Source organism: Mobula hypostoma, chromosome 10 (assembly GCF_963921235.1).
Source record: "Mobula hypostoma chromosome 10, sMobHyp1.1, whole genome shotgun sequence".
In the NCBI taxonomy this organism is placed as follows: domain Eukaryota; kingdom Metazoa; phylum Chordata; class Chondrichthyes; order Myliobatiformes; family Myliobatidae; genus Mobula; species Mobula hypostoma.
This window is the reverse complement of record NC_086106.1, coordinates 117,120,145-117,142,521: the sequence shown is the minus strand read 5'-3', so window position 1 is coordinate 117,142,521 and position 22,377 is coordinate 117,120,145. Positions and strand designations below refer to the sequence as shown.

The window sequence follows — 22,377 nt, the reverse complement described above, 5'->3', positions numbered from 1 at the left end:
TTGATAAAACCCCATGCTCTGAGATAAATCCAAAGTCTATCTTCTAGCCAAAAATAAGGAAACACTTGCATTTCCACAGAGCCTTTCACATCCTTTTTAGAATGTGTCAAAGCACTTAGGAGCCAGTTATTTGTCACTTTTGGTAATGTAAGAAATGCAACAGCCACATGTACACATCACTATCAAATTGCATTTAGAGCTTAATCTAAAACTGATTATCTCTCTGGGGTCAGTGTAGTCTGAGTAGTCAAAATGCAATGGTTAACTACTGAACAGTTAATCGATGGTTGGCTCATGATTCATAAAACACCAGTTCAATCCCACCACAGCAGGTGGGAATTAAAAAAAAACTAGAATTTGAATCAGTAATTGCAACAAATAATTATCTTAAGTGATACTCTAACACACCTGGTCCATCAATGTCCCTATCTGTTCTGGACCACATGCAACTCCAGACCAACAGATATGGTTGCTATTTAATCTGTCATTGCAATAAATTTGTTCAGCCTAGAATGCACATATTTTTAAAAATGCATTGACTGAGGATCATGAAGCAGAAAAGGTTAACACACTAGAAAGAGCTTGCATTGAGCCACAGGATACTTTATGTCTGCCAGTGATAACATTTCAGGCATAGCCCAAAAATTTACATGCTTGTATCTGAAGTTGGTACAATCAGGATACCCAAGTTACACCTTAAAAATCTACCTGAAATTCAAAGCACACAAACAAAACAATCACATAAAAACAGTTTACAAGCATTTATATTATATAAATAAGATAAACACTCCATACCATCACTAAAATGTATACTGTCAGTACCATCTTCAACAGTTCCTGCTTTTGCATCCTTTTTCTTGCTTTTCTTTTTTGGAATTTTCTGAAATGGGGCAAATTCTACAATCGCAGGGTATTCCTGACCTATTATCGGGAAAAGAAGAAATGGAAAGCCAAGACATAGAATACAAGTAAAAGGTTTAACTATTAAAATGAGATCAGATTAAAAATTTAATCAAATACGAACTTAAGGTAACTGAAACATAACTATTAGTATGGAGGCTGGAACAATTTGTCCAAAATTAATTTTTCATTTGATCTTGAACAGTCATGACAGGCATTTGAACCAAATCTGCTCAATAGCAAAGGTTACCTTTCAAAACAACTAAATCAACTTTGTCACAACACACATCAAAGTTGCTGGTGAACGCAGCAGGCCAGGCAGCATCTGTAGGAAGAGGTGCAGTCGACATTTCAGGCCGAGACCCTTCGTCAGGACTAACTGAAGGAAGAGTGAGTAAGGGATTTGAAAGTTGGAGGGGGAGGGAGAGATCCAAAAATCAACTTTGTGGCTGTCTGGATGGATATCTTCTATTTAGAGTGAAGTTATGCTTCGCTATGTGTTCTACATTCATAGCCAGAGCCAGTTCTTTAAGGTTGTTATAGCCTGGGTGGTAATGGGGATAAATTCCCACTACCTTTTAAATGCTCCCAATGGCATTCGTCTCAAATAGCCTCTGACAATCAAGTCGAGCTCCTGGCCTTCACGTGTGGCTTAACTACTAAGCCCAGCAAAACCACTGCTGACAGAAGGGGAAAAAAGGCAGGTCACTGGTGCCTTAAAACCAGTCACTTCAGGCAGATGGGGCTCTTCAGTTGTGGTTGGCAGCTCATCTAGGAGAACAAAATCTCTGATCTCAAATGTCTGCTGCCTTGCCACTGAACCCACAGATAGGGCAGGCTTTAGGAGTAAACGCCAACAAAAAATCCAGAGCTGGAGTCCCTTGTTGAGTTCAATGCCGACTGGTAACTCCCGTGACGTGGTTGGTCTCTGCCGTTCCTTTCAACTCATCAGCTGTGTAGAGAGGAGGAGTCTGCTACACGGGCAACAGCTGCTCTCATTATTGTACTGCTCTGGCTTGTGTATCAAGAAGGCAGCGAAGATGTTAATATCCATGGTCGACCCTGACCAAAGGAAGGTCTCAACACTCATAGACAGAGGTACATAGAAAAATAGAAAAGAAACAATGTAATTTTATTTGATATTCCTCACTCTTTTGCTAACGGAACACCCAAAGTACCAAACCTTTCATGGAAAAGCATCTTCCCTTTGCAGGTGGTACTGCAAAGAGAAACCTTCCTAGGCAAAATAATGCTACATATCAAAGTTGCTGGTGAACGCAGCAGGCCAAGCAGCATCTGTAGGAAGAGGTGCAGTCGACGTTTCAGGCCGAGACCCTTCGTCAGGACTAACTCATGCTACATATCATCATATTCCAAGAGCGGGCAAGTAAAAAATACCAGTATTTATTAAACAACACTATAATTCCAAGGTTGTCAAGCTGAGTGGTTGTGGGGACAAGCTCCCACTACCTAAGTGTTCCTCATGGCATGCGCCTCAAATAGCCTCTGACAACCAAGTCCAACTCCTGGCCTTTTCATGTGGCTTAGCCTCTAAGCCCGGTGGAACTGTTTCTACTGACAGGAGAAGGGGCGAAGGCGGCTCCTGGTGCCTTAAAACCAGTGCTTCGGGTAGATGGAGCTGATCAGCCTGGGAAGGTAGTCCATCTAAGAGAGAAAACTCTGATTTCAAACCTCTGCTGCCTTGTGGCCATACCCACTCCTGGGAAAGGCTTCAGGAGTAAACCCCGAGGACAAATCCGGAGCTGGAGTCCCTAAGGCAGTCCGACGTTGCCTTCAACCTCGTTCTGGCAACTCCTGTGATGACACTGGTGCCAAGCTGTATCAGCTCTTGCCCTTCCCTTGGACAACATTGGTGTTGTGGAGAGGGGAGACTTGCTGCATGGGCAACTGCCAGTCTTCCATACAACCTTGCCTAGGCCTGCGCCCTGGAAACTTCCAGGCGCAGATCCATGGTCTCGCGAGACTAACGGATGCCACAACCACCACTATAAGTTAAAAAAAAGAAATTACTATTCACACAGTGGATTCCAGTTAATTCGGCCATCAGTTAATCAAGGCAGCCGCTTATTTGGGACAACTCTTAAAGAACAAAAACAAGTCCAGAAAAATAGCAGGACTCCCTTCATTTATTTGGGATGGTATGCTGCTTAATTAGAGCAGGCAACTGTAACCTAGCTTCAGCCTCCCGCACACCATGTGGCTGTTAGATACCACACTGTGTTTAGGGCGAACAGTGTTTAAATATCATCACTTGCCATGTTTATGTTAAAATGTGATTTTTGTTACTGATAGCTGGCGAGTAATAAATTGTAAGATAACTCAGAACTATTTTGCACATTGTGGTTTCAAGTATTCAGGCTTGGAGATGATAGAAAGTCAGGAGTGAAAAGGAAATAATTTCACCACTTCAACGAGTTAGAATTTGGAGGTATTGACAATCATCTTAAATGTTACAATTAAATCAAAGATTTGGAGGATGCAATTGTCAAAAGCACCATTTGAAGGCAGTCCACTCTCTGCACTAGGTAACACACACAAAATGCTGGAGAAACTCAACAAGTCAGGCAGCATCTATGGAAATGAATAAGCAATCAATGTTTCAGGCCGACACCCTTCTTCAGGACTTGGAAGGAGGAAGACAGCAGAATGAAAAGGTGTGGGGTGGGGGGGGGGGAAAGAAGAGATGGAGGATAGCTGGAAGGTGAAGCCAGTTAGGTGGGAAAGGTCAAGGGGTGGAGGAGGAATCTGATAGGAGAGGACAGTGGATCACGGGGGGAGGGGACTCAGGGGAAAGTGATAGGCAAATGAGAAGAGGTAAAAGGTCAAGGGGGAATTTTTTTTTTTAATATTCATGCCATCAAGTTGGAGACTACCCAGACAGAATACAAGGTGTTACTTTTCCACCCTGACAGTGGCCTCATCTAGGCACAAGAAGTGGCCATGGACCTACCTGTAGGAATGGGAATCAGAATTAACATGTTTGGCTACCAGGAAGTTTGCTTGTGATGGATAGAGCAGAGGTGCTTGACGAAGCAGTCCCTCAATTTAAGATGAGTCTCACCAATGTAGAGGAGGCTGCACCGACACAATAGATAAACCCAGCAGATTCACAGGTGAAGTGTAGCCTCACCTGAAGCAACTGTTTGGGGCCCTGAATGGAGGTGAGGGCGGTGGTGTATGGCCAAGTATAGCACTTTGGCTGCTTGCAGCTATAAGCGCTAGAAGGGAGATTAGTGGGGAGGGATGGATGGACAAGGGAATCCTAGAGGAAGCAATCCCTGTAGAATGCTGCAGGGGTGGGTGGAAAGTAAAGATATGTTTAATGATCGGATCCCTTTGGAAATAGCAAAAGATGGGGAGGATGATGTTTTGGATGCAGAGGCTGATGGGGTGGTAGATAAGAACAAGAGGAACTCTATCACTGTTAAGGTGGTGGGAAGATGGGGCGAGCACAGATGTTTAGGAAATGGAGGAGAAACAGGTGAGGGCAGCATCTATGGTGGAGGGACATTCTTTAAAGGAGGAGGACATGTCTTAAAATAGAAAGCCTCACCCTGGGAATAGATGCAGTGGAGGAAGAAACTGAGAAAAGGGAATAGGATTTTTACTGGAGATAGGGTGGGAAGAGATATAATCAAGATAACCCTGGGAATCAGTAGGTTTATTACAGATGTCAGTTGACAGCTTCTCTCCAGAGATGGAGAAAAGGGAGGGAGGTGTCAGAGATGGACCACGTGAATTTAAGGGCAGGGTGGGAATTAGAGGCAAAGTTGGTAACATTGACTAGCTCAGCATGGGTGCATGAAGCAGCACCAATGAAGTGGAGGAAGAGATGGAGGAGAAGGCTTCAAACATGGACTGTTTTACGTAGCCAACAAAGAGGCAAGCATAGCATGGCCCATGCGGGTGCTACCCATGACCACCACTCCAGTTTGGAGAAAGTGGGAGGAGCTGAAGGAAAAAATAGTTGAGTGTGAGAACCAGTTCTGCCAGACTGAGCAGGATGGTGGCAGAGGGGAACAGGTTCGTTCTTTTGTCAAAAAGGGGTGGAGAGCTTTGAAGTCTTCTTGATGGCACATAAAAGTGTATAGAGACTGAGCGTCTATGGTGAAAATGCAGCAGTCAGGACCAGGGAATTGGAAGTTACTGAGGAGATCAAGAGCATGAGAAGTGTTGAGGATGTAGGTGGGAAGGGACTGAACCGAGGGGGATAGAATGGACTCAAGGTATCACAATTTCAGTGGGGCAGGAGCAGGCAGAGACAATCGGCCTACTCGGACAGTCTGGTTTGTGGATCTTGGGAGGAGGTAGAAGCGAGCAGTGTAGGGTAAGGGAACTATGAGTTTGGTGGCACTGTTTGGGAGAACTGAGTTTAGTGGGGTGTCTGTGTTGATATTGTTAATTTACAGTCAAAAGAACACAGCATACATTGAATGAATTCCTCCATTGATAACTATAGGGAACTAATAGTTTTATAGGAACGTAGTAGTTTTGGTAGAGTTCTAATTTATTTTGTGTTTCATTTAAATACATAATGTGCTACTCAAACAGTAGTTTGTCTTTTTTATAACCTTTTAACTATTTTCATAAAAGTTAACTGGGTCAGCTGCTTAATTGGGCCAAAATGTACTGGTTCTAATGTGTTCTAATTAACTGGAATCCACTGTACTTTTGAGGATACAAATGAGGTGATTTAACAGATGCAAATTGTGCAAAACAATTGAAATGTTGTTAACAATAGTTAAAAGTACCATACCTTTGCTGTCAATAAAAACATAACCATCAAATTGATCCCTGAAGAGCACAATATCTTCTTGGTTTTTGAAGTTTATGTATGCTCTAGAAAATATGTGGGGAAACAAACTGTAGAGAGAAAGAGATTTTGTGTAAGAAACAGCTTGAAAAGGGTACTTTTTAGCTCAATTGTTTTATAGAAATGACTGGACAGCACTTATGACCTAGCATTTCATTTAATATCAAAGATTTGGATTAACTGCAGTATACCCAACCTTGCTGATAATACAAAGCTACAGGACTGTGGGTTCTGAGGAAGATGAACAGAGGCTTCGTGGGATTAGAGACAGTTTAACTGAAAGGCCTGATGAATTATAATGTGGAAAATTGCAAAATCATCCACTTTACCAGAAGGAAAAAAATTAGGTGCAATATTATTTTTAAATTGCAACAGATTGAAAAGTGTCAATATTTAGAAGGAACTTCTTGTACACAAATCACTGAACATGAAAGTAAAATGATATGGAAAGAAGGATGAGAGGTGACTTGATAAGAGGCATAGATAGAGTGGTGAACCAGAGACATTTTGGATGAGGTGTTTGGATGAAAGTATGGGGAAGGATGTCAGAGATAGTTGTTTTTCCTTTCTTAAAAACAGAGTAGTCGGTGTGTGGAATGTGCAACCAGGGCTGCTGGGAGGGGTAGATACACTCAGAACATTTAAGAGACTCTTAGATAGGCATGAATTAAAGAAAAAGAGGGCTAGGAGGGAAGGGAAGTTAGATTGACCTTGTAGTAAGTTGGTACAACATTGTGGGCCAAAAGACTGGCACTGTGCTGTAATGTTATATATTCTTTATGCTGGCCTTTATTGTAGGGGATTTGAGTATAGAGCAGATATATACACTACTCTCATTATACAGGGCCTGGTGAGACCAAATCTCCTAATATTGGGCAGAGTATTGTTCTCTATGGACTGTCTACATTTCTCACCGCCTTGGTAAAGTAGACAATATGACTAAAGATCCCAGGCACCCTGGACACCCTCGTTTCTTCCTGCCTCCCATTGGGCAGAAGATACAAAAGCCTGAAAGCCTGTCTTTAAAACTATTAAATGGTTCCCCAGTACAATTATATCTTTTTACCTGCACTGCATTTTATTTTGCTCTTTTATTGCTTTCCCCTTGTACTATGTTAACACATTGTAATCCAATTGATTCATATGGACAGCATGCAAAATAAGTTTTCACTGTACCCTGGTACGTGTGACAGTAATAAACCAATTTACCAATAGCTCTGGTTCCTCTACCAACTATACACCAATGATAGAAGATATATAGTGCAAGTTCACCAGTGATATCCAAGGAGAAGAGCTGAAGTACAAAGAGATTAAGCAGACTACATCCGTATTATTAAAGTTCAGAAGTGAGAGGTAATCTCATTGAAAAGGTAGAACATTCTAGTTGGGCTTAAAAGGCTAGATGCTTCCCACATCAGTGGGGTCTAGAACCCAGGGTCAGATCCTCAATACAAAAAAGGTGATTGATGAGAGGAAACATCTTTAGTCATAATGTAGCAAATTGTGAAAATCGTTACCAAGGATATAAAGTTATATAGCATGAAACAGGCCCTTGGGGAACAATTTGATGACCAAGTTGCCTACCTGAGCTAGTCCCATATTCCCCAAACATTTCTATCCATCTACCTGTGGAAATTATACCCACTTCTACCATTTTCTCTAGCAGCTCATACCATACACCAACCATCCTCTAAGGCAGGGTTCTCAAACTTGTTCATGCCATAGACCCCCATCATTAACCAAAGGGTCCATGGACCCCAGGTTGGGAAATCCTGGTCTATGGGAAGATTTGTCCCTCGAGTCCTCACTAAATCTTTCACCTCTCACCTTAAACCTATGCCCTCTCGTTTTACACTCTTCTATCCTGGGCAATATGGCCATTTACCTTATTTAGGCCTCTCATGATTTTATCTATCTCTACAAGATATTCCCTCAGCCCTGTATGCTCCAGAGAAAACAGCCTCCCCCTATCAGTCTCTCCTTGTAACTTAAGCAACTCAGTCTCAACAACAGTGAAGGAATATTGAATTTAAGGATCTCAGAGCCAACCTTCCACAATACTGTTGTTATTGCCACAGTTGTTGTTCTTAGTGATCAAGGTTGAGGAATTGATTGGTTCAGCTAAGGCAACTAGCCAAATAACATGTCAAAGACAAAACAGAGTTTTGGATTTCGAAGGTAAATCAGAGGAAATGGAGACAGTACAGGAAAATGATACACAAAGTTATTGAATGATAAGACAAACACAAAAAGAGCTAAGCAGCCTACGCTTACATCTGCTTCTCATGTTGTTATGCTCATGTTGTTGTGCTTTTGATTTCAACGTTCTACACAGCAAGAAAATTCTCACCACCACCAGTCATATTTTATACATCCACTAATCATAAATTCAACTCCAACTGAGAAACAAAATGCTGAGACTTATTCACACCGATACAAGTTTCAATCTTTAAAAAAAAATGGAATTTGCTGGACTTTCCCCATGAGATCAACAAACAACTCATAATACATTGCATGAAAGAGTGCATTTGGCTAAATTAGTCATGGAAATAGTCAAAACTGCCTCAATGGCTGATCATAAATCAAGCTGATTATTGTCACAAAGTTCTGCATTTCTATTTAAATTGAGAAGTGCTACAATGAGAGGGCCAAAAAAAAATCATTCTCAGTCAGTAATAGATGAATTATCAGCAAGATCTTTGCTGTCCAGAGATCTTCACTTAAGATTGCCATTGGGATCAGCCTGACAAGAATACAGTAATCTGGAAGATTTCATTCTATACTTAAAACACAATTTGTTTCAATTATGCTGTTAATTATACCAGTGGGATCCCAAAATTGCTCTGCAGTCTGACAGGCTTATATCTAACTGATGTAGAATTAAACTGAGTCATCAAACAATTAATGTAGCACCACTTGACCAATATCACAAGTAGTCATGAGGGAATAAACATAGGTGCTGAAAATCTAAAATAAAAACAGAAACTGCTTGAGAAACTTAGCATGTTGGGATACGACAACTGCCTTGCTGGTGACAAAAATACTGCAGAGTTGTGGACGCAGTACAGCACATCACAGAAACCTGCCTCCCCTTTATAGACTGTCTACACTTCACTGTCTCAACAACTAGTATAATCAAAGGGCCACCCAACCCAGATATTCTTTCTGTCCTCCTCCCCAATAAGCAGAAAAATGAGCTGAAAGCATGTACTACCAGTCTCTGCAAATAAAGGGTTAACATACAAGGAGCGTTTCAAGGCTTTGGGTCTGTACTCACTGGTTTGGAGACTAAGGGGGGCATCTCATTGACAGGCCTGGAGACGATGCTTCCTATAATGGGGGCAGAAAGAGTCTATGACCAGAGGTCACAGCCTCAGAATAGAGGGACATTCATTCAGAACAGAGCTGAGGAGGAATTCTTTAGTAGAGAGTGGCAAATATGTGGAATTCACTACCACAGATGGCTGCTGAGACCAAGTCACTGGGTATATTTAAAGCAGAGGTTCATAGTCAGGGCACCAAAGGTTATGGGGAGAAGGCAGGAGGCAGAAAGGGGGGGGGGTGCGTAGGAGCCACGATGGAATGGCACAGCAGACTCGATGAGCCGAATGGCCTAATTTTGCTCTATGTCTATGGTTAAGGACAACTTCTGTCCCGCTGTCATAAGCTTATTGAGCGGTTTCCTAGATTAATAAGATGTATTCTTGACCTTAGTTTACCTTGCACCTTGTCTACTTGCACTGCACTTTCTCTGTAGCTGTAACACTTTATTCTGCATTGTTATCGTTCTATTTTGTACTACCTCAATGCACTGTTGTAGTGAACTGATCTCCAAGAACAGTATGTGAACCAATACATCTACAGAAAGGGAAACAGAGTTAACGCGTCAGGTGAACATGTCAAGATTCAAGAATGTTTAATGTCATTTCCAGTACACAAGTGTAAAGGGAAACAATTTTTTCTACTCTGGATGTGATGCAACTCAAAAAAACATAAGATAAAGAACACAATACTAATAAATACATAGGATAGCTTATATACATAGATTGACTGTATGTCCATAAAGTGATGCTAGGTACATGACAGCTTATACATAAAGTGACTGACAGCATTCCTAGCCCTCATTACCACAGCACATCAAATCTACAGATCTACAAGACTTTTGAGAACAAGCTCTAACTTTTAACGTGGAAAGGAAAGCTTGGTCTATTTCAAAAACAGTTCATACAATTCTGTTATATTAACATTCACCTCGAGTTGGTAGAAAAAAACTCGAAGTAATCATGTTCAGGTAACGGGGCGAGCTGTTCCTCCAACTGTTCTTTTGTCAAACTAGGAGGTAAACGGCGAATCACCACCTAATTGGAAAGGAGAATTATAATCAATTACATGCCCATAACACAGTTTGTTACTGCAACTTATGAAATATCTTTCAATTCTGGAACAGATTACTCAAATCAGATATCCATCATTCCTTTCAATTTACGAGTAACTAGTTCTTTCAATGGCCAAAACGCGGGTGCCTGGCAGCATAGCAGTTGGCACCACACTATCACAGCCTGGCGCGTCGGAGTTTGGAGTTCAATTCCAGAGTCTACTGTAAGAGAGTTTGTACATCCTTCCCATATGTGTGTTTCCTCCCACAGTCCAAAGCCGCACCAGTTAGTAGGCTAATCTGTCATTGTAAACTGCCCTGTGATTGGACTAGAGTTAAGTCAGTGGGTTGCCGGGCATGCAGCTTGGTAGGCTGGAAGGGCCTGTTAAAGTGTATCGCTGGAAAAAAAAACAAACCAAGGATCCCGCAGTCCATATTACAACAGATGATCTGAAGCCCCTGTTCCCCTTCAGGATAATCAGTAGATCACAGGCTACCTGTGGTGACACAGTTACTAAAGTTACTATTTGGTAGTATAAAATAGTTAACCAAGTTACCATCATGCTCAGTTAAACATAGCAAAGTCTCTCCTAAAATGTTTTTTTAGTTGAAACAGCAAATACTTACAACATTGTGACAGTATTATAGAGCAAATCTAAAGTAGCTGGAGATTCAGCTACAAGTATAGATTAAGCAACACACACAAAATGCTGGCGGAACTCAGCAGGCCAGGCAGCATCTAGGGAAAAGAGTAAACAGTCGATGTTTCAGGCCAAAACTCTTTGCCAGTCCTGCCCGAGGTTTTCGGCCTGAAATCTCAATTGTATTTTTTCCCCCATAGATGCTGCCTGACATGCTGAGTTCCTCCAGCATTTTCATATGTGTTGCTCAGATTTCCAGCATCTGCAGATTTTCTCAATTGTGGAAGTATAGATTAATTCAGTTTTAGGAGGCTTTTTGCAGGCAAATATCAGTCATGAGCTCAAAACAATCTTTAGAATTAAATGCTTATAACAATGAGGAAACTTGTCATTCGTGATGTGCCGTGTTGTATGACATGGGCGACCGTTGTCTTTCCGCGACCGTGATTGCTCTTGGCAAATTTTTCTGCCTTCTTCTGGAGAGTGTCCTTACAAAACAGGTGACCGACTCCAGCCCAGCCTGGTGTCAATGATTACATGGACAGGACTTGAGACATGCACCTCCTGCTCCCACGGCTTCACGTGACCCTGATCAAGGGGCTAAGCAGGTGCTGCACCTTGCACAAGGGTGGCCTGTGTGTGAGCGGAGGGAAGGAGCGCCTTACACCTCCTTCGGTAGAGACGTATCCCCACTCTGCCACCCATATTCAGGAAATTCAGGCCTCTGAGAAAAAAATTATACAATAACAGCTCCACAGCTTTCGTCTTGACAACATGGGCTTAATTTACAAAGGTCAACATGTGATTGAAATACTGAGAGATAAATACAGAGCAGCAACACAGGACATTTCCATTATAATATGTGGGATAAATGCCTGCCACACCCGTGGTACAAATCAGTGTTACTGTGGGCAATAAATGGCTGTGGATGCCTAGTGTTCGGTGCTTGACCCCCAGCTTTTCACAACATATGTCAATGATTCTTGTTTAAAAATGACACAAAGGTGGGATGTAGACAGAGAAAGCAACTCTGGTGGGATATAGGCAGAGGGAACAACTCTGGCAGACAGGCAAATGCATGTCAGAAGTCTGTCAAAACATGAAGGATATCTATTTTCCTAAAAAGATGCAAGTATTAATAGTTTGGGAAGAGAAAAAGTGTAATGAGACCAGGGTATCCATTCATATGCAGCAAACAATTGGGAAGGCAAATAGATATTGAACTTCATTATAAGATTTGGGATGGGGGAGGAGAGAGGGTTGCTTTTCTGAGATGCCCTCTGGAGTCTCTGTTCTTTTCTAGGATAAAAAGATATACTACATTGATCCCTCCAATGCAAAAATAACATATATTGAGAAAACTGGGTAAGTTAATTGGATAAGTTAGGCGTACATTCACCGTAGCATAGAATATAAATCTCTATAAACGTATAAAGCTCTAATTGGAGTAGATACAGGGAGAGTGCTCCTAATGCCGGGAGAGTCCAGAGAAGGGATCAAAACTTCAGAATACAGAGTATGCCAACAGAACCAAGATTAGGAGAATTGTCTTCATCCAGAGGTAGGCAAATCTCTAGAATTCAGTACCACCGAAAGCAGTGGAGTCCGAGTCGTTAGATATAATCTAGATGGAGATAAATACATTTCTCAAACATATGCAAAAATAAGGAATACAGGCAGAAAGCAGAATACTGAAGTAGATGATTAAGCATCATTATCGTGTTGTATACGAAGGCCTAAACAACTGAAGAGCCTTCTCCTACCCCTATTTTCCGCTCAGCCGCAGCACAGATTGTGCGTAGAGACAGTGGCTGTGAAAGGGGTGTGTGTTTAAACACAACTCACAACAGAAGGAGTGTGTCTGCGATCAGACACCTAGCCAGACCACACACAACAGCGTAAGTGAACACTGAAATCCAGCACGGTGTGAAAAAGTACCCAGTCATATCACGGGCAGCGCGCTGTGACTGTGTGTCAGCAAACACCGAGCCACTGAGAGGACCTTGCAGCCTAATCCCAACTATGTCCCATTGAGGCCCACTGTTGCACAAACCTTAGTCAGCGCCTCTTTCTTCTCCTTCTTCTCAACTCTCTCCACCCGCTCTTCATATTTAACCTCCGTTTTCTTGTCCCTCGGCTTGGTATTCTCCTTATCCTCTTTCATCACGATGAACGCCACCTCACGCAGGCCTCGACCCCGAATTCAACTTAACTCAACTGGGGCCCCGGCTCGCCGTCACGTCACTCAACGCAACCTCCTTTTCTGATTGGCGGGTGTGAGGACGGGAGGTGGGAATAGTCTCGGCAAATTGCCGCGAGATTTGAACTGGGGCGTCGATGGGCTGCCCCGCTGGTTAGTGAGAGGGGTTTGTGTTTGCCATACGGACGTTAGAAGTTAGGGGAAAAAGCACCAGTTTGTAAGGAAACGCGCACACGGCAAACGTCAGTTTGGATTAAATAATCTCATCGAAAGCCCGTCGCGAAGTCTCATCAATGCGCATGCTCATTATTTTTACCGAGGGGAAATGTCCTTGGTACGCATGCGCAATACTCCTCACAAGGAACCAATTCTGCGCATGCTCATCCGGTTTTCCTTGAAGCGCATGATTCCGCCTTCTGCGCATGCTCAGTGTGTGTAGAGGTCGGAGGCGCTGGAGGTCGGTGGTTGCTGTCGGCAGGGATGTGGTACGAAATCCTTCCTGGCCTCGGCCTCATGGCTGTTTGCTTGACTATTCCTGGCCTCTCCACCATCTATATTCACAGGTTTACCAACGGTGGCAAGGTAATCGTTACTGCAAGACGGTGTCAACTCATTAGGGATAAAGATAACGTAGTACATTTAAATAGTACTGCGGGGCACCCTATAGCTTTTGACCTACGGTTACTGTTCCGGCATTTATAACTCCTTTAATTTATTTAACATTAATTGCCTATATCCAACCATCCTTGTGAAGAGATTTGGAGGGTCGCTGTACAGGGAGGTGTATGCAGATGGTGATTCGGGTAGTGGGTCCCTGGGTTTCAAAGTTCCAAGTAAATTTATTATCAAAGTACATACTGTATATGTCACCATATGTAACCATGCGATACGTTTTCTTGAGGGTGTACTTAGAAAATCCAAGCAACATAAAAGAATAAATGAAAGCCGCTCTTAACATAACGGGCAAACAATATGCAAAAAGACAACATGATGTGCAACTGCCGAGGAAGTAATGAATAAACACTAAATATTGAGAACGTGGGCTGAAGGGTCTTTGAAAGTGAGTCCATAGGTTGTGGGACCAGTTCAGTGTTAGGGCGAGTGGAATTGAATGAAGTTAACCCTACTGATTCAAGAGCCTAATAGTTGAGGGATAATAACTGTTCCTGAACCTGGTGGTGTAGGTCCTGAGGCCCCTGTACCTTATTCCTGATGGCAGCAGTGAGAAGAGAGCTGATGATGGACGCTGCTTTCCTGTGACAGTGCTCCATGTAGATGTGCTCAGTGGTAGGGAGGCCTTTACACTTAATGGATTGGGCTCCACTTTTTGGAGAAATTCCATTCAAGGGCATTGGAGTTTCCATACCAGGCTGTGATGTAACCAGTTAATGGAGCTCTCCACCTCACATCTATAGAAGTTTGTAGCAACACACTCAAAATGCTGGAGGAACTCAGCAGGCCAGGCAGCATCTGGAAAAGAGTAAACGGTCAACGTTTCGGGCTGAGACCCTTCATATAGATGTTTGTCAAAGGTTTAGATATCATGCCGAGTCTTTGCAGACTTCTAAGGAAGTAGAGATGCTGCTGTGCTTTCTTCATAATTGCACTTGTGTGCTGGGCACAGGACAGGTCCTCTGAAATGATAACACTGACAAATTTTAGATTGCTGACTCAATGTCAATAAGACCAAAAAACTGGTTGTAGATTTCAGGCAACGGAAACCAAAGGTCCATGAGTGAGTAATCATTAGAGGTGGAGAGGGTCAGCAACTTCAAATTCCTGGGTGTCACTATCTCAGAGGACCTGTCATAGAAATATAATTGTGAAGAAAACATGATAGTGCCTCTGCTTACTTGGGAGTCTGGAGATTTGGCATGTCATCAAATTCCTATAGATGTGTGGTGGAAAGTGTGCTGACTGGCTGCATTACAGCCTGGTATGGGAACACCAATGCCTTTGAGCAGAAAATCCCTCAAAAGCTAGTGGATTCAGCCCAATACATCATGGGTAAAACCCTCCCAACTATTAAACATGTCTACATGAAACGTTGCCATAGGAAAGCAGCACCTATTATCAAAGATCCTCACCGACCAGGCCATGTTCTTTTCTCCTGCTGCTAAGGTAGAAGGACTCGCACCACCAGGTTCAAGAACTGTTACTACCCCTCAGCCATCAGGCACTCGAATAAAATACACTCATTTAAGGACTCGTTTTATCAGCCAGATTTTCAATCTCTCTCCTGTATGCTGATTTACCACCACCTTCGATTCGGCCTCTGACAGCGGTATTGTCAGCAAACTTAAATCGCAGAGATTGGACACAATAACAAGTAATAATGTTGGGGACTGGGAGTGGAATCTGCAGGTGATGGTGCCCTTGAACTTGGTGGGTGGAGAGGTCATGGGGTTAGCCTGCAGTACATTTTGCTGATGGTGTACGCTGCAGCTGCTGTGTGTTGGTGGTAGATGGTGTTTTTGAATGGTTGATGTCGTCCAATCAAATAGCGATAGTGCAGATGATCCTGAGTTTTTTTGAAAGTTGTTTGTGCTACACTGGCTCCGTTAGTTCGCTAGAGGCCATCCTTTGTTTTCAGAGTACCCAGTATGCTCTTAAAGCTATTCTTTCTCACAGACCCATTAGCTTCCTTCTGATTCTATTCCCTCCCTCCCCCCACCAATATTAGGAGTAACTTAGAATCCTGTTATAGTATACCTGGGCAATTTGTCATGCTGTCTGGAGGATGCTAGTGTTGTATCTGGACTGGAATATCTCGCTGGAACAGCTAGTTCTGGAGCTTGCATCCTCGGTGCTTATTGCCTGTTATGCTGCTGGCGGTTAGGGCAGCAATGAGGGTCCTCCATCTCTGGTTGTGCTCAGGATTTCCTTCATCATGTCCAAGAGCACCACAAGCTTGTGGTGGTTTGGAGGCTCGTGTGCCTCAATGCCCCAGTGAGCCACATTGGCTGGAGTCAGGGCCTTATCCTTTGGCTCTTGGTCGGGTCGCCCATGCCAAGCAGTTCAGAGGGTAGAGGGCAGACTCAGTGATTCACCGGTCCTCCGGGTTCAAGGCTAACAAAACTGTTACAGAAACAGCAATGAAGAATCCTCAGTGCTACAGCTGGGATATTATCTGACTCTATAATACTTCCCTGTTGATGGATTAGAGTTATTTGTTGCACATTTCTTTGATGTAGCTATCCTAAAGAGTACAAGGAAAAGACCGTCAAGAATGAACAACATCTCAGAGATGGTGTATTTGTTAAAGTGTGTCATTACTGACATGAAAGTACAAAAATATTCAAAGTTGTACCATTAAAGCAAAGAGAAATTAATAAAATAGAAAGAATAAAAGGATCAAAAAATAATGACTTGAATTTGGAAAGGGCCAGGTTAAACCAGTCTAATCAGACTATGTGTATTTCATACATTGTATTTAGGGGGTAGTCAGGATAAAACTGCAGTGGGCAATGGAGTGACAGGTCACAAAGCACACTGATGGATGCAGAGACTGTATTTTATCTGGCCATCCATCTATCCCATATTAGTTTTCTGAAAGAGTCATCAGCTGGGCTCAATCCCCTGCCTTGAAGTTGACATTAGTTTTCCTTTCTTAAATATGACAAGATACTTTATTCATCCTTTGCATTTGAACATTCGAAACATCTGTTAGAATTTTAATGGGTGATCTTAAAAATCTCCCCTCTCACTCTCAACTTGCCAGCTTAACCTTGTTTTTCTTGATAAAGTATTTCAAGATTCACTACCTTTATCAAACCTCTTCTTTACCTCCTGTCTGGAGAAGGTGGTCAAAATGGAGGTGTTCTTTATGCAGAATCTAAAGAGAATTACATAAATATTTAAGGAAAATGGTAGTACAAAGTAATTTATTTATTTAACAGATGCTGCTGTATAACTCAGCTCTTTCAGCTGAATATACTTAAAGTTTAAAGTTTACTTTGAATTTTGAGCTTTAATTATTTTCTGCTGATAGAGCTGAGTTCTTCTACATTGGCATCTGTTACACTTAAACAGTTAAACTAGCATGACATTGAAACTTAGTTTACATTAGTTCCATACATAACAGACTTATTCCTTTCTTCTCTGTGGAATGATTTAAATTTTTAAAGATTAGCTTTATCTGTCATATGTATGTAAGACTTAGGAGCAGAATTAGGCCATTTGGCCCATTGTGTCTGCTCTGCCATTGAATCATTTTTCCCCTCCTCAGCCCCACTCTGTAGCCTTCTCCCCATAAACTTTGATACCGTGTCTCATCAAAAACCTATCAATTTTGCATTAAGTGCACCCAAAGACCTGCCTGTGGTAATAAATTCCACAAATTTACCACACATAGGGACATTGAAACACAGCAAAATGCATCGTTGCATCAAAGTGTAAAATAGTCTGAGGGTTGTGCTGAAGCTGGCTGCAAGTGTCGCTGTGCTTCTGGCACCAGCATGGTGTCCCACAGCACACTAACCCTAACCAAACATCTTTTGGAATGTGGGAGGAAAACTGCGCCATCACAGAGGGACATGTCCTTGCAGACAGGTGAGAGTTAAACCAGTGGTAAGAGGCACTGTAAAGTGCAGTCCCTATGCTAAAAGATTTTAAGCATAATATTTCCTTAGATTAACTGGGATTGAGAATGTCCTACATGGCTAGTCTTGGATTGAATCCCTACAGTGAGTAGTATGTGAAATGCAATCTCTATCTTCAAAAATAAAATTTGAGATTTAAGTCACATGACCCCTTAAGCTTTATATTCAGAGTTGCCATGGTTGACTTCTCTAACTCTCTTTCATGCACTTTCCTGCTTAATCCCCAATACTTCACTGAAAAACTGCAGGTCTTCATTGTGATTATACACAGTGCTCTTCAATGGGAAAATTACTTCTTGTTTAAGTTCTAATTGGCTGGTCCCTTACTGGATCCCCGTCCTCTCCATTCCCCTCTTAACCCCTCCCTCCTCCCAAAACAGTAAAGTTCCTTTATTTCAATTGCTGTACATAATTTTGTTCAATGAATTCAAGATTGTCTGATGTTATTTCCCATGCACAAGTGTAAAGGAGAACAAAATGGCTGCTGCTCTGGATCCCATGCAGCGCAAAATAAACACAAAAGGTAAAGAACACAATAATAAAAACACAATAAATATAAACACGTAAGATGACTAACAGGAAATAATAAGAAATAATAAAGTAGTGGCAGAGTTAGTGGGTGGCGGTGTTAATCAGCCTTACTGCTTGAGGAAGGTAACTGTTTTTGAGTCTGGTGGTCCTGGCATAGATGCTATGTAGCCTCCTCCCTGATGGGAGTGGGACGAACAGTCCATTAGCAGGGTGGGTGGGATCCTTTTCCTGTATCGTTCTGTTTTTATGTCCTTAAAGGTGGGTAGGTGGTGCCGATGATGTGTCCGGCAGTTTTGACTACCCATTGTAGAGTCTTGCTGTCTACCGCGGTGGAGCTTCCGTTGCAAGCAGTGATGTAGCTTGTCAGGATGTTCTCTGATACACGTCTATAGGATGATGTGAGTATGGATGTGCAAAGTCCAGCTCTCTTCAGCCTCCTCAGAAAGTAGAGGTGTTGGTGACCTTTCTTGACTGTGTAGGATATGTTCTGGGACCATGAGAGGTTGTGTTTGATGTGCACTCCCAGGAGTTTGAATATGCTTGCAGTTTCCACTAATGTGCAGCATTCTGATCTAATTGGGGAGTACGTGAATTTTTTGCAATCTCAGTGGAAGAATGTGTTGTGAAAGTTCAAGTCCTGATGACTAAAAAGTCGCTAGTTGTTACCTTAAAATCAAATTGCAATATAGCATCCAATGACAATTAATGACCTTTTAATCAAAATCAAATTCTATTAACATTTCAATGATTTTTTTATGCTCAGGAAAAAAGAACTGCCCGGTTACCATATCAATGGATTCTGTTAGAAAGGGACAGAAGAGTGTCTGGTGGCAAGATCCATTTCAACTCAAAGGTAAATTCTCGGGGAATATGAATGCTGAAATGCATTGACCTCAAATTGAATCCACTTAAAAGTTCATCTTACAATGCCGGTTATAAAAGTGGCAAATTATATGTATGGTAGATCTAAACAATAATATATTACTTTGATTTTGTTTATGTAAAATAAATGTCCTAATTAATTCTTCTGTTTTAACAGGGATTAGAAAACATTGACTGATGGGGTCTTCATCTTGAACACCATACTCGTGAATCTGGAGGAGAAGCATTATTGAAGTGTTAACTTTAATCTTTGTTTCATAATGTAAACTAAATATTTTACCATAAAATGGAAGGTATAAACATGAACTGGATATGTAGTTTGAGTTTTCTATTGCAGATAGCTTTGGGAAGTGTAGAAAGTAGCAAGTGTGGAGATGGAAATGAATGAGTTAGAACATTGAAAATGTTGCTATGGGGTATTGATCTATTTTAAATGTTTCTCCATTTTTGTCAGTTTGAACTTGCTTTTCAAAGTACATTTGTTATCAATGTGCCATATACAGCTTTGAGATTCGTCTTCTTGCAAGCAGCCAAAAACAAAGGAACACACTAGAGTCCACAAAAAAATTCCATATAACAAAGATCATCAAACAACCAATGTGTAAGAAAAGAACAAGTTGTGCAAACTATTTTTTTAAAGTAAACAAATAGCCAGACATGAACCGCAGAGTCCCGGAAAGTGAGTCCATAACCACAGAGCCAGTTCACTGCTGCTGCGGGTCCAGGAGCCCACTTGCTGCTGGCCACAGCTGCAAAGTCAGCCCAGCACTGAGGCAAGTAAAGCCTCACAGAGTAGTGAGCTGATCACCAGTTTGTTCTTTGCCCTTGCCCTCGATGCTTTAACCTTTTTAATCTGGCTCGGTGCTTCAATCAACTAAACATTGGCTTGTTTTTTGCTCTCGGCCTGGGCCTTGCCACTTCACTCCAGTCCCAAGTCCACCCAGTAATGACCATTGTGGCCATAGCTGCATTCTCAAGAGTACAGTTCGCCGCATCCTTCAGGACGCCACAAAAAACTACAGTTTATACAGATGGTTCAAAAACATACCAAAGGTTTCTACATAGTTGCAGTTTGAATTCTTTATTTGAAACACTGAAAAGTTGCAAATTCTATTGGCATATCATGAAGAGAAAAATTAAGCTTAATTAGAGTTGAGGCAAAATAGTGAACTCTTGAGTAACAAACACAACATACTGGAGGAATTCAGGTCAGACAGTATCAAAGAAATAAAAGAGTTGATGTTTCAAGCTGAGACCCATCAGGACTGATGGTGAACTCTTGTATAATTATGTAGTACAGAAATTACAGAAAACATCTTAAAACCATATTTTATATTTCTATATCTATCACACTGGCAAAGTAAAATGATCATGGTTTAATAGACTTATGGAAATTGTTGAAAATATCTATATTGATGTCTTCAGAATGTAAAAAAAAAAGCTCTGTTGAAGACATTGCAGACGAAATTCTGCATGGATGCTTGTTTTGAACCCGATAAAGCAGTCATCATCATCATTGTGTGCCGTGTTGTTTGACATGGGTGATCATAGTTTTCATGACCATGATTACTTTTGGCAAACTTTTCTCAGAAGTGGTTTGCCATTGCCTTCTGGGTATTGTCCCTCTCATTATCCTCAGGGATTGTCTGCTTGGCGTCAGTGGTTGCATAACCAGGACTTGTGATATGCTCCCGTGACCCTGATCAGGGGTCTAAGTAGATGCTACACCTTGTTCAAGGGTGACCTGTAGGTTAGCGGAGGGAAGGAGCACTTTACACCTCCTTTGGTAGAGATGTATCTCCACCCCGCCACCTAGATACAGAAGTAAAATGTTAAAATCAGTGTGTCTATCATACTGATATATATCTATATTCTGGAGGAAACGGTGAAAGCAAGTGACCCTTTGAAAAGGGATGGAGGGAACTTCATAATACAGTTCAAAGTTCAATGTAAATTTATTATCAAAGTACATATATGCCACCGTATACAATCCTGAGATTCACTTTCCTGCAGGCATACTCAGCAAATCTATAGAATAGTGACTATAACAGGATCAATGAAAGCTCAACTAGAGTGTAGAAGACAACAAACTGCAAATGCAAATCTATATTAATGGTAATAGATAATGAGAACATTGGATAACAACATAGAGTCCTTACAGTGTGATCATTGGTTGTGGGAACACCTTGACATATGAGTGTAGTTATCCCCTCTCGTTCAAGAGCCTGACCGTTGAGGGGTAGTAACTGTTCTTGAAGTTGGTGTTGTGAGTCCTGAAGTTCTTGTACCTTCTACCAAACAGCAGCAGGTTGAGATGATGCATCTTAGTACAGGATTCAAGTACAGCATTTCCACTCCACAAGCTCTAGTTTTTAAGAACGAAGCGGAAAGCTGGAAGCGCCGCTTAAAATCAGGTGCAAGACTTTTCCAGTGTTATACTTGTACAGCTAAAAGCAGGATGTCTTCTATCCTTTGATCTTGTGTTTTTTCCCCACTTCTACATGCCCAGAGAGAAATGAACTGGACAGAATTGGTTGGGTTACCAATGAGAGACACAGGCATTCATCTTTTATTTAGATCAGAATTAAGCCATTTTGTGCATTAAGCTTGCTTTGCCGTTTGACCATTAGACAGAGGAGCAGAATCAGGCCGTTTGGCCCATCAAGTCTGCTCCACCGTTCAATCTTAGCTGATTTATTTTTGCTTTCCACCCCATTCTCCTGCCTTCTCCTCATAACCTTTGATGCCCTTACTAATCAAGAACCTATTAACCTCCACAAATACATCTAATGACTTGACCTCCACAGCCATCTGTGGCAATGAATTCCACAGATAATGGTGGCGTCAGCTTAGCTTGTCCTGGGCCTCAGAGTAATGCACTTGCTGACTGTAGGTGCATTTTAACTGTGATTCCTACATCCAACTGCAAGTGTGGATTTTTAAGAAGATCAAGCATGCCAAAGATAAGTGATTAATTTTAGCCCAGGTTACACAGGAAAATGGTTAAAGCACAATGTGCAGAGTCTTAAGCCAGCACAGCTTGATGGTTTGAGGAAAGTACACTAGTAAAATGCACATGAAGTGAAAAAAAGAACATACAGGTCAAGCCAGGAAGGGATTTTTAAAAACATTTTAATAAATTTCTTAAACAATCACTTTTCAGACAACTCACAGATCTGAAGTAACCTGTTAAGGGCACTTGTGCTCATGAATCCTCAGGTTGCATTTATCTGCTTGCTGTATATTATTATTAAATGTTGGGTACAGCGATTAGGGAGGAACTAGAACAGTGCAGTGATGATGCTAATTACATAGGTGAACACCACCCCACAGCACAATTTCCGGAGCTGGAGAAGACAATAGACAATAGGTGTAGGAGTAGGCCATACAGCCCTTCGAGCCAGCACCACCAT

General features: G+C 41.8%; 2 protein-coding genes across 2 annotated transcripts in view; one reads left to right on the top strand and one right to left on the bottom strand.

Moving 5' to 3' along the window:
* The window catches only part of upf3b (UPF3B regulator of nonsense mediated mRNA decay), a 28,635-nt gene extending 15,622 nt beyond the window's left edge, over positions 1-13,013 (bottom strand). The window contains exons 1-4 of the mRNA XM_063061085.1: positions 12,804-13,013; positions 9,986-10,092; positions 5,678-5,784; positions 796-921 (exon numbers count right to left, since the gene is read on the bottom strand). Coding sequence (XP_062917155.1) covers positions 796-921; positions 5,678-5,784; positions 9,986-10,092; positions 12,804-12,914 — 451 coding nt within the window. The 5' untranslated portion in view covers positions 12,915-13,013. The remainder of the gene's footprint in view (positions 1-795; positions 922-5,677; positions 5,785-9,985; positions 10,093-12,803) is intronic.
* Positions 13,014-13,369: 356 nt separating this feature from the next.
* Positions 13,370-19,270, top strand: ndufa1 (NADH:ubiquinone oxidoreductase subunit A1). The gene is made up of 3 exons (XM_063061452.1): positions 13,370-13,532; positions 18,846-18,935; positions 19,122-19,270. Exons 1-3 carry the CDS (start codon positions 13,431-13,433, stop codon positions 19,140-19,142), a joined length of 213 nt encoding a protein of 70 aa, XP_062917522.1. The 5' UTR covers positions 13,370-13,430; the 3' UTR covers positions 19,143-19,270.
* The last annotated feature ends 3,107 nt before the right edge of the window (positions 19,271-22,377 follow it).